The 14,150-nt window shown below is 40.1% G+C and overlaps 1 protein-coding gene and 1 long non-coding RNA gene across 2 annotated transcripts; both read left to right on the top strand.

Moving 5' to 3' along the window:
• Positions 1 to 28: 28 nt before the first annotated feature.
• Positions 29 to 8,844, top strand: LOC5512025. The gene is made up of 7 exons (XM_001632350.3): positions 29 to 676; positions 2,972 to 3,311; positions 3,964 to 4,206; positions 4,435 to 4,573; positions 5,008 to 5,124; positions 5,384 to 5,466; positions 7,962 to 8,844. Exons 1-7 carry the CDS (start codon positions 263 to 265, stop codon positions 8,339 to 8,341), a joined length of 1,716 nt encoding a protein of 571 aa, XP_001632400.3. The 5' UTR covers positions 29 to 262; the 3' UTR covers positions 8,342 to 8,844.
• On the top strand, positions 5,481 to 6,716 carry LOC125567966. The gene is made up of 2 exons (XR_007311945.1): positions 5,481 to 6,282; positions 6,427 to 6,716. It is a non-coding gene; the product is annotated as an uncharacterized LOC125567966 (long non-coding RNA).
• Positions 8,845 to 14,150: the final 5,306 nt, after the last annotated feature.

Here is a 14,150-nt window from a genome sequence, read left to right as displayed (position 1 = left end):
AAAACCGAGCGTAAACAATCAATTACGAATTCTAGCCAATAAGTTCACGAGAAAACTGGGCTTGCAGGGGGCGTGCCATGGGTTGACACGACATGACGGGAATGCGCGATCTTGCGCGATGTTTTTGTCAAGAGGACAAGCGCTGTTTACATCGAGACAACAACACAGACCGGCGGGAAGGAAACGAGTGAACTTGGCCCTTCCCGCCCTTAAAATCGAACAATTTTTATGCAGAAATATTAACTAATATCAAGAAAAAGCTATGACCGAGTCAAATTTCAATCTCACGTTTTCTGGTTGTGGTTTTCTGGGCATTTATCATCTGGGAGTTGTTTCTTGTATGAAAGACAACGCACCATCGTTTTTAGCGAAAGTGAAATGCTTTGGTGGGGCTAGTGCCGGCTCCTTTGCCTCTACGGCACTATTAATGGACTTGAACATAGCAGAAAGCTCCGAGTTTGTTCTCAGACTTGCGAAAAGGGCAAGAACTCTAACTTTGGGGCCACTACACCCCAATTTTCGCATACTACAAACACTTCGTCGATCGTTTGAGAAGATTCTTCCCGAAAACGCTCACGAATTGGCGAGTGGCAGGCTTCACATATCACTCACAAGGGTTTCTGACTTTACGAACTTGATTGTTTCAGAGTTTCATTCAAAGGAAGATCTTATAGAGGTGAGTCAAGTATATTCTTTTTTTACGGAAAGTCGAGTCAGTTGAATAACATGACGTGTTGTTGTTCATGCGTTTGTTCTCGTGTCGCGTGATCGTATCTCTGTTTGATATTACGCTGCCGGGCTAGAACTAACCCCGTGTATTTTGTCGTGTGTAGTACAATCAATTTGCATTTTTTGTGAGTTTTAAGTGATTGCTTTAAGCTATTTTGTGATTTAGGAAAGAATCTAATTATTCAAAAGTTTCGCAATCAATAGAATGTGACCGAATCATAAATATTTTTGACACCGCCATTCATTACATTTTCGTTTAGCATATTGACACGACTTTTTATGCACTTTTGGTCGTTTTTTATTCGAGATTTTCTCATTTAGGTGCCTTCCAGACTTTTTTTGCCGTAATTTCGCGTTCACCGTTGGTCACATGCGATGTCCTACTGAGTTTTTTAACTTAATGTTTTTTTCCGTTAGCGCCTTACACTCGTAAATAACTGGATTTTTACACTAAACTTCCAGACTGAGCTTTTATCATGTGTGTTATCAAATGGAAATTCCCTTGCTCAAGATCGAATTATAATGTGCTGAGACAAAAGTTCAGTGAAAAGGCATCAGACATTCTTTGTACTTGTAGTAAGTTTTGATGAATTATTCACTGATCTCTTGTTTACAAGCTACTAATAATGACTCAAAATTACCACCCAACTAGAATGTTGATTTCTTTCCCTCTGAAAAAAGTGATGAAACTTTTTTTCACTAAAAAGAATGAGTAACTCTATCCGTGCACATGATTTTTTTTACTAAGGGATTGCCTCGGCCTTTCCAATCAGATATTTGTTTTTCTAGTAACTTAAGTATTTTGAATTTAAATTGTTTTGGTTCGCCAACGCTCTTACCTGCAGCGTTTGTAAATCTTGAGATTTCAGTGCAAATGATAAGAAATAGCATGCAGCAAGTGAGGAAAATTCTAGTTTATGAATAACAACGTAGGCGTACAATTTGTACAGTACAATTTTTAATTCTTAGCAAACTGTAGGCCTGCTTTATTCTAAACCTCATATAAAACACTAAATCTCAAGTTAATACATATTGCGGTATCATTAGGTTACATTTTGCGTATTTGTAAGGTGAATGGTACTGTATTGTACCAAGTTGTTTACATCAAAAGGCTGGCATAATTAACCAGATTAACATAGTTGTTATAAGATATATGCCAAAGCGGAAAAAATATCCAGTGATGCTTAAACTGTAGGTGGTACAATTCATAATCTACATGTAGCAGTCTGCTTTTTCTAGACAAAACCTTGGCATTCCATCCATAAAGGAGCTCAGAGAAATTGTGATTCATATTCCATGTCCCTATACTTGATAGGTCAAGATACCTTGACATGCTAGACAGAAAGCCAATCACAGCATCACATATCAACATTCCTACTCCTGTTTGAAGTGCTGTTTTTTTGTCAAACAGCATGGTATCTCTACCACTGTGACCCTCTCTCCAAGTTCATTGGTGTAGAGTTTTATTGTATATTTGGTGCTTCTTTGGCTTTTTAGTTGGCATAACTTACTGCCTAGGAGCCTTTTAAAAAGTCTTTGCATGTCCTACTACACTGCTCTTTTATAAGAACGTCCAGCCTGAGATTCCAACATGCTAAGAACATGCTAAGAACATGCTAAGAACATGCTAAGAATATGTTGAGGCTCAGATAGCAACAAAATATTGATTATTTTTTCAAGTGTGATGTATGCAGAATCAAATTTTTTTGACAATAACAACTTTGAATATTTTTTCTATTGCTTATTTGTTTAGTTCTCTTCTAATAGTTCATTGGGTACTATATTTTATTTACTTGAAATTTCAGAACATACTTAAGAACATTTTCAGCCTTAAAATACTCCAAAAATAAGAACGTACCAGCGTCAACTGAATATTAGATGTTCTTATCAGAAGAAAAGAGTGCATTTGAAAAGTCTTGTCTAGGAAAGACAGATACTATGGCTATATCCATTTTTTAGCCAAGGATATACATATAAGGAGGATTTACATGCTCAATTTTTTGTCTAGAATATGTAGATATATTAGCTGTTTTTTGAGGGAGTGGTTTTCCTCAACATCAGATATAATTAAGTTGGTTCAAAATAAGTTCATTTAACTCCTACCTCACCAACACCTTATTAGTTCTAGCCAGGAAGCCTTGAACTAAACTTCTTCCACAAGAGAAAAAGCACATCTGATAGATACAAATGCTAGAAATGAAAAAATAAAAAGGTTAACTTTCAATATTGGTTTCAATTGCAGGCATTGATGGCCTCATCTCATGTTCCCTTCTACTCTGGTATATTACCTGCCAAGTTTAGAGGTACCTACTACATTGATGGTGGTCTATCAGACAACTTGCCGCAGCACTTTACGGAGGGCGAAACCATCACAGTTTCTCCATTCAGTGGAGAAAGTGACATTTGTCCCAATGACGGCTCTCCAAATTTTGCTCATTTTGACATCCGGAACACAAGTGTGCAGTTTACGCTGCAAAACCTTTACCGGTGCTCCAGAGCCTTCTTCCCTCCGGAGGCAGAGGTGCTAGTTGAGATGTGCAAACAGGGCTACCGCGACACGATGAGATTCTTGCAAACACACTGTAAGTTTAAGTATGTGGGCTTTTCTGGTCTGTATTTAAAGAGGCCAGTTTTAACTAGTGAAGGAAACGAGACAGAAGAGGACCAAGAGTCAGAAGATGCATATTTGCATGTGATTGTCATTACAAAGGAGACACATACAGAGAAGGAAAAAAATACTGTAGAATAGCTCCTTTATCCTTTTGCTCTACTTTTGTACACTTTCTAATGCAGGTTAACCAGGCTTACAGTATCTTGTTTTGCCAGGCCCACCCTATGAACTGATATTGTCACCAGTTTACTTTCGGAGGTCAAACGATAACTTCAACCGTTAAAAGACAAGAGAATTGATTGGAATCCACACTACTTAACAGGCCATCCGCTCAAAATCATAAATCACATACTCAAAGGAACTTCCAATAGATACACTGCTTTCAAATTTGAAATATTTTTTGCATTTTCTGCTAGTGATCATCAGAGATTTTTACGTAAAGCCAGAAGTAAACTGGTGACAATGCGACTTTAAATATGCTTTTTTTAATTTTTTTGTGCTGTTATTTTTTATTCCACAAGGGCACCTATTTATGATAGACCTTTTTATCTCGGAAAACTAACATAACTGTATATTAGTAAAAGGTATGTAAGTAAGAAACCATATTTATTTGTTATTTCTAGATCCTGAGACACTTACTAAGGAATCAAGACGGAAAACCATATCCTGTAGTATGCCAGGCCTACCCCCGAGTGGTCTAGACCAGACTAATAACCAACCAGCTGAGCTCCAGCGCCGACTTAGCTCAAGCTCCCTCTCAGCTTACAGCACATGCAGTGGGGGGGAGGCTGAGGTTTTCCTGGCCACAGACAGCGCAAATGATGCAGATGACGAAGTCGATGAGAATGAGTCCAGGCTTGTCATGTGTATGTAAACTTTGAACTTTCTGCTAAGCCAGAAGGCTTCAAATATTGGAAAGGCAGTGACAGAAAACATACTCTAAGCATAGCAAATCAAACATGAATTTAGTTGTATGGTACTCTTTTTGTGCGAGGAGGCCTACATGATATTGTTGTAACAAAAATGTTTAAAAAAAGTTGCACTGTAAGTACATAATTATGATGATACTGAGGCTAATGATCTATTCATTGCAGTACTGCATGCGACAAGTGATGCCGTCACAGAAGCAGAACTGTGGTCTTGTTACTTCATCCGTCGGGTCATGGTTGTATTCAAACTAGCTGCTCAACCCTGTGTGTTCACGATGAAGCAAATCACACACATGGTACATATGTAAGTGACAGAACTATACGTCTCACTTCCAGTAGCATTTTAGTCAACCATTTATTTTATTCCCCCTTAACTTGTATGTACTGTAATTGATTATTTTTGGAATCTCATTTTACTCATCAATCATTTGGGTGTTCAAACCCTAGAAGTTGGCAGGAAATTATACATGCAACTGTTCTTTGAGTTTATTTGTATCCATTTGAAAGCTGAGCTTTCCATTTTTATTCCCTCAAAATGGCAAACATGTTTTCATGTGAACTGTCACCCTAATTTGTGTGTGTTATGTCAAAGGAAAGGGATTAGCAATGGTGAAATATCCCTCTTTTTATTAAAATCGGGTTGGCATCTATGCAAATGTGCTAGGTGCAGGGCCACAGTATTACTGTAACCTAAGGGCATACATGAGATCCCAATGACAATGTTTCTATTCTCCATAGAATTGTTGAGTCCTTGCCGATGATAGAGAAGACAGGACTTGCGTTCCTTGACCAACTGCTTGCCATGATCTACATGGTGGTGCACACGTACAAGGATAAGCATGAAGTCCAATGCAGGTATAAAGCATCCATTATTTAAGCCACTAAATTTTTCAATTTGCTCCCTGTTATAGTGCAGGCATTAATTCAGTGAGTGGAACCCTGCATTGATTCCCACCTGTGGGTCTGCAGCTACATCAAGGATGTCTCCCCATATAGCTGATTGTTTTACATTGCTTTAAGGGTCTGGGTAGGTGAGCGATTAGACATGAGAGAGAACACTGTCATGACCACTACAAATGTATCAATGTGATCAACTTTTTTCAACACTATTTAGGGGTAGAGGAATGGTCCCATCTCCTAAACGAAGAAGGATGCACCAGATGCCCTACAACAGTTCATTACCATCTATTAAAAAAGGTACCACTCTTTTTTGTCACTTCTGCTGGACTACCATAGCATTTAGGGGGTTTTAACCCCCCCCCTCCCCCCCCGGCCTGTCCATTAGGATGCCAAAGGTATTTGTTATGTGAAAGGTTGCCATAAAGAGAATTCCTCCCCCCGTCCATTAGGATGCCAAAGGTATTTGTTATGTGAAAGGTTGCCATAAAGAGAATTCCTCCCCCCGTCCATTAGGATGCCAAAGGTATTTGTTACCTGAAAGTTTGCCATAAAGAGAATTCCTCCCCCGTCCATTAGGATGCCAAAGGTATTTGTTACGTGAAAGGTTGCCATAAAGAGAATTCCTCCCCCCGTCCATTAGGATGCCAAAGGTATTTGTCACGTGAAAGGTTGCCATAAAGAGAATTCCTCCTCCCCGTCCATTAGGATGCCAAAGGTATTTGTTACGTGAAAGGTTGCCATTAAGAGAATTCCTCCCCCCGTCCATTAGGATGCCAAAGGTATTTGTTACGTGAAAGGTTGCCATAAAGTGAATTCCTCCCCCGTCCATTAGGATGCCTAAGGTATTTGTTACGTGAAAGGTTGCCATAAAGAGAATTCCTCCCCCCCCCCCCCCCACCGTCCATTAGGATGCCAAAGGTATTTGTTACGTGAAAGGTTGCCATAAAGTGAATTCCTCCCCCGTCCATTAGGATGCCTAAGGTATTTGTTACGTGAAAGGTTGCCATAAAGAGAATTCCTCCTCCCCGTCCATTAGGATGCCAAAGGTATTTGTTACGTGAAAGGTTGCCATTAAGAGAATTCCTCCCCCCGTCCACCATTAGGATGCCAAAGGTATTTGTTACGTGAAAGGTTGCCATAAAGTGAATTCCTCCCCCGTCCATTAGGATGCCTAAGGTATTTGTTACGTGAAAGGTTGCCATAAAGAGAATTCCTCCCCCCCCCCCCCCCCCCCCACCGTCCATTAGGATGCCAAAGGTATTTGTTACGTGAAAGGTTGCCATAAAGTGAATTCCTCCCCCGTCCATTAGGATGCCTAAGGTATTTGTTACGTGAAAGGTTGCCATAAAGAGAATTCTTCCCCCCCCCCCCCCCACCGGCCATTAGGATGCCAAAGGTATTTGTTATGTGAAAGGTTGCCATAAAGAGAATTCCTCCCCCCGTCCATTAGGATGCCAAAGGTATTTGTCACGTGAAAGGTTGCCATAAAGAGAATTCCTCCCCCCCTCCATAAGGATGCCAATGGTATTTGTTACGTGAAAGGTTGCCATTAAGAGAATTCCTCCCCCCCCCCCGCGTCCATTAGAATGCCAAAGGTATTTGTTACGTGAAAGGTTGCCATAAAGAGAATTCCCCCCCCCCCCCCCCCCCCCCGTCCATTAGGATGCCAAAGGTATTTGTTATGTGAAAGGTTGCCATAAAGAGAATTCCTCCCCCCGTCCATTAGAATGCCAAAGGTATTTGTTACGTGAAAGGTTGCCATAAAGAGAATTCCTCCCCCCCCCCCCCCCCCCGTCCATTAGGATGCCAAAGGTATTTGTCACGTGAAAGGTTGCCATAAAGAGAATTCCTCCCCCCCTCCATGAGGATGCCAATGGTATTTGTTACGTGAAAGGTTGCCATTAAGAGAATCCCTCCCCCCTGTCCTTTAGGATGCCAAAGGTATTTGTTACGTGAAAGGTTGCCATAAAGAGAATTTCCCCCCCCCCCCCCGTCCATTAGGATGCCAAAGGTATTTGTTAGGTGAAAGGTTGCCATAAAGAGAATTCCTCCCCCCGTCCATTAGAATGCCAAAGGTATTTGTTACGTGAAAGGTTGCCATAAAGAGAATTCCTCCCCCCCCCCCCCCCCCCCCGTCCATTAGAATGCCAAAGGTATTTGTTACGTGAAAGGTTGCCATAAAGAGAATTCCTCCCCCCCCCCCCCCCCCCCCGTCCATTAGGATGCCAAAGGTATTTGTTACGTGAAAGGTTGCCATAAAGAGAATTCCTCCCCCGTCCATTAGGATGCCAAAGGTATTTGTTACGTGAAAGGTTGCCATAAAGAGAATTCCTCCCCCGTCCATTAGGATGCCAAAGGTATTTGTTACGTGAAAGGTTGCCATAAAGAGAATTCCTCTATGAAAAAGTAATTTCCTTCTTTGTAAACACCGCAGTGCAAATTTTTTCAATAAAACTGCCTTCTTAGGTATTCATGTCTGTGAGTCAGAAAGCCAAATGAAACAAAAAATGACACCACCCCAGGGGTTTCATTAGGCCCTGGCAGGCGGCGAAACTGCCTGCTATTTTCCAGCAAGCACCAGCTCCTTTTTTTAAGTTAAATTAAGTTTTATTTCATCTAATAAAATAACTTCCACTCCCTACTTATAAATCTCCATTGCCTACTCTGAAACTAAATGAAACCCCTCCATTTAAATCGCTGTTTTTTCAATGATAAACAATAACAAGGTAGGAGTGGGTCATTTACATTCTTTAAACCAGCTCTTTCTCAATTAACTCTATTGTTTTTTTTAGATGAAACTGATCTGAGAAGGATCAACTCCAACCAGACCACAACATCTTTTGCAACTTGCAACACATCACTGCACTCCTCCTCCAGTGACATCACATCATCAGATGACAGCGACATCGAGATTATCCATGACAGGAACTTCAGTAGCACGGAATCCTTTGTGTGGTGCAGCCGAGACTTTCCCATGCTGGCAAGCGTCACCTCTGTCCACGACAGCCCAGATGAGCTACAGCATGAACTAGGCCAGTGGGAATCTGAGGGCGGGGCCTGTCACTTGGGCTGTCACTCAAATGATGTGTCAGATGAGTACGTGGTGCTTGATGGGTATGAGTCAGATATCGAGTCAGACTACGAAACCTCACTCGAACTCGAACTTGCATGATAATGTGAGCTGATCTAGATCTTGGAATCTGTAAATACCTCATCTAAATATTTTAAACAAACAAAATATTACTGATGGAAAGGGAGTGGAAAGTGTTATAAGAATTAGTAATTTCAGAAACTTTTATGGGAGTTTCTGGCAAAAAAGATGGTCAGTTATAGTCAATGGTTAGTTATTTTTAAAGAAAAATATTTAGATCTTATAAACATATTTGAAATCGTCATGATAGCAAAATATTGTAGATAATTACAATGAAGACGATTTGATGAATGACTAATTTCAATATTTTACTTTTGACTCTCTTTTCAGTATTTTTATACGTTTACGTACGCCATATGGTGTGTAATCGGTCAATGAGGGGTGGTTCTTTTGCCACCAAAAAATTGTACATTTATATAAAAAAACATTTGTAAGATATCGAGTATTGCGAGGGGCACCGCAAAATATATAAATAAACTATCCACTTATCATGGTGGTTGGGAATGAATAAAATATTTGATATCGATGAGTTTTGTCTTACACTTATCCCACAGGAGGTTTTAACCCTTCATTGCCCTCCCGAGCAAAAGGCTCGAACATCGTCCAACATGTTACCAGCTTTGCCACAATACAAAACACTGCTCTCCCTGGCTCTACTGAGCGTTTAGAGATAAACTGGGAATGGTCGGGCGCCTAGTTTTGACCCCTAAGCGATTAAAAAGGTGTAGTCACAGAATATTATATCCCTTAATCAGAGAAACTGATTAAATCCAACTAAATCCTCTGTTTTGATGTTCTGTTGGTGAGTTATTATTTTTGGTCCACTAAAGCTTGAAACAAACCCGGTGGTAACAAACTTTAAAGAAAGGCCTAAAGGATGGGAGAGCATAAAGACTGGCATAAAGGATAGCCAACCTAAACGAAAGGCCTAAAGGATAGCACTTGGGCAAATTTTACACCCTAAAGGATAGGACAAGCATATGTGACGGGGAGGGGTATTAATGACTGAGTCTAGCTTGAACCTCCTAAAATTTGTTCACGATGAGCCACAGAAATCCCAAATCCCCATTCCCGAAAAAGAAAAGAAAACTAGAGAGCCATTCACTAAAAAATACCAAAAATTGCTCCCATAAATATTACCCCAGAAGCAAACATCACCCATTAGTAAGCCTATTTTCTCTCAGTTACCCCCTGAAAATTCCGAAAAGGGAAGAGAGAGCACCCCCCCCCCCCCCGGCTTGACAAGGGGGATCCATTGCCCTTATGATAGTTTTTATTGTTTACATCAGCTAGATGATTGAGCCAGGGAACTCTGGCTCGTAAAGTGAAGCCCGTACTAATTAATTATCGCGGCTCTCCAAAGAGAGATACCTGTTTGTCTAGTTATGGAGACAGCGGTTCACCTTTTACAATTGCTTGCCATTTGCAAATGTGCAGCTAAAACCTGCTGCCAGATGACGTCGGTAAGTTATCAGATCGTTTAAAGATCTCGAATAGATACACATCACAAATAGAGCGCGACGGAGGTTAAGGTGGCGGATATATCTTTCTGATTATTTTTAGCTAAGCGCTCAACATACATGCGAAAAACTCAATGACGTGTCTATTTCAACCAGTCGAATACGAGCAATAGAGTAATAGACTCGTTCGGTTGGCCACAAAACAAAGGAAATATTGGCTAACTACTTCACAGCATCATCTAAAATGGTTGTGCAATACAGTGTCTGCAGCAGGCGCTACTGGCATGAGGCTTTACGATATTGCCTTGGGTATATTTTCTGGGGTCTTTTGTTACAATTCTAAGGGCTTTTTGTAACAATTGGCGTATCTTTGGTCAAAACCTAGCCACGCCCTTATGAATAAGTGTCTCGCTTATCTCAGATCGCTTGTTGGGTTCTATGTATGTATTGAATGTTGTTACGGTGGCTTGTAAGTGAACATGCCTGGGTAAACCGCACAAGTTTACAGACCAAAGCTCAAGATCATGGATAGTTATGGAAGCTCAAGTCACAAAATCAATTCTCCTGGCTGCAAAACAGGATTCTATGGAATCAAAAGAAGCAGCATGCTTCCCTACATGTCCTTCACGCGAGCACCCGTCGCCCGTATCTCATCTCTGTACACAACACGTTGCGCCCTACACACGTGTGCCTACCCGCTAAGCAAGCACAAGGGAAGAGGAGAGAGAGCAGGAAGAAAGTGAAAATATGAAAGGAAAGAAATAGAGGAAGGGGTTTGTCCAGAGACAAATGGAATGGTTTGAAGATGGTAATTTCTTTTCTCACTTTTGTAAGCCACTCCCGAGTTTCGTAAAAAAGGTCACTACACCTTTTGAAATAGAAAGTTTATCAATTATCTAAATATACACAAAAGTAAAAAATCAATCACTTTCTTTGAATTTTCGAATCGTGAAATCAATCTACCAACCCATGGTTTCCGACATAATCTCACTTCTCTGCAAAAGAATAGGGTGGGGTCCCCATCCCTTAGATCCCCCTGATTTGCCTTTCCGGACACGTGTCCGGAAAGGCAAAGCAGAGTAGGGAAAAGAAATGGAAGAATGGTAAAAGTGAAAGTAAAGGAGTGTGCAACTGTAAGAGCCTTTTCCTGAAAGCTGCTACTTGCAGGATTATTGAAGGGGTAACACACCTAGTGTTCTCTCTAGAGAAGAAAACCAGCACTCATAAGATGGGAAATTTTGGGTTATTACACGGAATTAGATATCATTTATAGCAGACTTCATATTTGTGTAATGCCAAGATGTATACCCGGGACTTTGTTTATCCACTTAGTTGTGGTTTGCTGTTTATCCGAACAGCTTCGATTAAAACCGTTGATGACTGTGGTAACGTCTGAAAGACGAACGAATAAAAAAAAATACAATAAAAAATAACCCTTCCAGGCCAGTGATATTGTTCAGCAAATAACGCCGTATTTCTTGATGGAAAAAGGATTCCGCCGTAATGTCTTTTTTATCGCGAGAGAGATAATTGAAGTACTTATCGATTTCGTAGATAGTATTGACTTGTATTCGTCCCTGGTTATTGGAACCATAGAAATTAATAACAGTCTAGATCGTGTGCCCCCACAAAACAAATTATAGAATGAGAATTAAACAGAAACTGGAAGAAATACAAGCCTCCGCATCTCACTGATTGTCGACATAGACATCCTGCTCAGACAGGATGACAACACTCTTACATTTTCAAAGAACTGTCTTCCCTCAGATATTTTATTCTTCCTGTTTTTTACCGAAGGACTGCAGTGCAAACCTCCCCCGCAAACGGTTTAGAATTGAGCCGTACCACTTAGCTGCTACTTGTTTACCGGAAAAGCAACTTCAATGATATTTTATATCTTCCTGTTCGATTTAATAAACCGCCCAGGCGCAAATCCCCATTACGCCTACTCGCTATGAGAATTCTCATGGTAAACATGACACATCCCTACCCATCCCCCCATAACACTATTTCTAGTGCATGCTTTTATTTCAAATGGATGAAGTTTCCTTGTTCCATTCATAGAAACTCTGAGTTCGCTATAATGGAAGAACAATTACGAATCTTTTCACATCATTTATTCATATTTGACTATTCTGACAATCGATCGGTAAAGCACTGTCTAAGATTGCAATGTTATCTTTTAGGCTAAGTCGTTAGGAATAACCGCTTTATATTAGTACTCTGTTGGCAATTGACGAACCTCGTTTTCACGAGGAGACAAATTTCCAATTTAGTCAAAGCACTTGCCATAGGCTTTTCAGATCTTTAGATCTTTCCTATCCCGACCGTTCCTACTGGTTTTAGCCAAACAATCTTGGTCGTGACAATTTTTGCATCGAATAAGCATCACAATTCAGCCGTCATTGTTCGCTCAAGCTCCCACTGTTCGAGTTCGCGCTGTTCTACATTCAGATTCCGTCTTACGCTTATCTGTTTACTACGGCTTTTCGTTATGCGGTAAGCAATATCAATGACGCATCCAAAATAACAGTGCAAGCCAAACATGGCGTCCGTTATTTCTTTTTTCAAAATCCTTCTTTCTTGAATGAGGAGAAATCACACCCAGTCACCATCCATTATTTCCTTGATTTTCTCCTCCATAATTGCACTACTAAGATGGAAAAACTTTTCCCAGTTTCTATCGTTTTTATCGCGACAAAGTGCTAGTCGTACCATCTCTTTTGTAAAGTTCTGTTTTTGAGCTTCGCACATTGTATCACTTTTAACAAAGTCTTCACTGCCATTGATGTCATCCTTATTTTTATCGCTATCGCATTCTATCGAATCCTCTTCCTCTTCCTCCAAGTCATCCGTGCTCTGCCCTTGAGCTTGCTGAAGTTGAATCTCGTTCTCTTTGTCTCTGATAAAATAACGAATCTCCTCCAATTTTTCAGCCCATTTGACTTTCTTCTCGAAGCTATCGTCCTTTTCTTTCGACTTGAAAAAAAGTCGCATTTCTTTCCAAGACATTCCGTTTAAGTGCATCGAGGACACTTGCAGTTGCAGCTGGCTACAATTTCCGTAAATCTTGTCCTTTTTGGTAAAAAAATTGTGGTACTGTCACGACGAGTAAATGTCTATTGATCTCGATTACGAATGGCGCTATCTAGAGCTCTTGTTCGCTCACTTGTCGTAGCCACGTCTGACAGTGTGGTGGGGTAAATTAACAGAAATAATCAAAGCTACCAGAAACATCCGGTAGAATATCCAATCTGGTTTGGTGATATCACGCATAAGCGTGTTTGTGCGTGACGAGTCCGTGATTATCTGTGATATGCTAGGGGCACGGAGATCGGCTTGTTTTTGACGGCTCTCATTGAAGCATAGCTATTTCTACTTCTTCGTTGGTCTGTGTCTTTCCGCACGATCGTAATTTTCATGCGCGTCGCTGTACCGTCTCAATACTACCAACAAACCTACACATATTACTTGATGTAATTATTTTTAAACCACTCACGAGTGCTCGCCTGTTATTGGCAGTCTTCCGTTGTTAACCCATATTAAGCGAGGGAACAAAACCGCCCCCGTGCCGCATATAATTTTGCGGAGGATCCACAAATTTGTGAATATTTTATCGCTTATAGAATTCAAAGTGCAAAACGCCACAAACCACCAATAATTTGTAGCTAGCAACCTACCATAACAGCAATAATTTGTTGATGGCAACCTCAATAACATTGCAGTTGCCGAGTAATACAGGTTCTCTAGATTGTGTTTCTCGTCATTTGTTTTTAGTAAGTGCGCTCATAATGTCTTTGTATTTGTACTATAGCTCATATGCAATTGAAAAAAAAACAAAATCTAATATAACTTGTTTTTATTCGTACGGTGTATATACAAAATATATATATGAAAAACTGGTAGTCACTTTAACTATCGTTTTCAAATTCTGTGTATTTATGGAAATATAAATTTTGAGCGGTGAATAATTTTGAAATAATCTTGAAGTTAAAGACTAATACTTTAAAATTATAATAAAAATCCCGTTCTATAAATACTCGGGACAAATGATATAGAAAAAACAACAACTACAGTGCTAATAAACCAAATCTGATTTTGGAGAGGTGTATTTTTTCAATGCGCGCAATTCACTTGCTATTTGACGATTGTCTGGTTATTTCAAACACTATTTTAAAATGAAATCAACGGGCCATATATAAATAAAAGTCCTCTACATAATATAAAACGTAAATCCAGCGTAAAAACGGTTTACTATGTCTTGTCTAGTAAAGTAAGGGTAAGAAGGAAGAGGATATATAGAACAATAAATACTGATAAAGTGAAAGATTTCAGAGCTAAATACACTCAGCCAAAAGTGCTTATTCATT

This window comes from Nematostella vectensis, chromosome 6 (genome assembly GCF_932526225.1).
Source record: "Nematostella vectensis chromosome 6, jaNemVect1.1, whole genome shotgun sequence".
In the NCBI taxonomy this organism is placed as follows: Eukaryota; Metazoa; Cnidaria; class Anthozoa; order Actiniaria; family Edwardsiidae; genus Nematostella; species Nematostella vectensis.
The sequence above is the reverse complement of the archived record's forward strand: the minus strand, read 5'-3'. Positions and strand labels throughout refer to the sequence as shown.

Coding starts and splice junctions, on each gene's coding strand:
- LOC5512025 (XM_001632350.3), top strand. CDS start 263: ATGACCGAGTCAAATTTCAATCTCACGTTTTCTGGTTGTGGTTTTCTG. Junction 5,125..5,383: donor AAGCATGAAGTCCAATGCAG/GTATAAAGCATC, acceptor AACACTATTTAG/GGGTAGAGGAATGGTCCCAT. Junction 5,467..7,961: donor ATTACCATCTATTAAAAAAG/GTACCACTCTTT, acceptor TGTTTTTTTTAG/ATGAAACTGATCTGAGAAGG.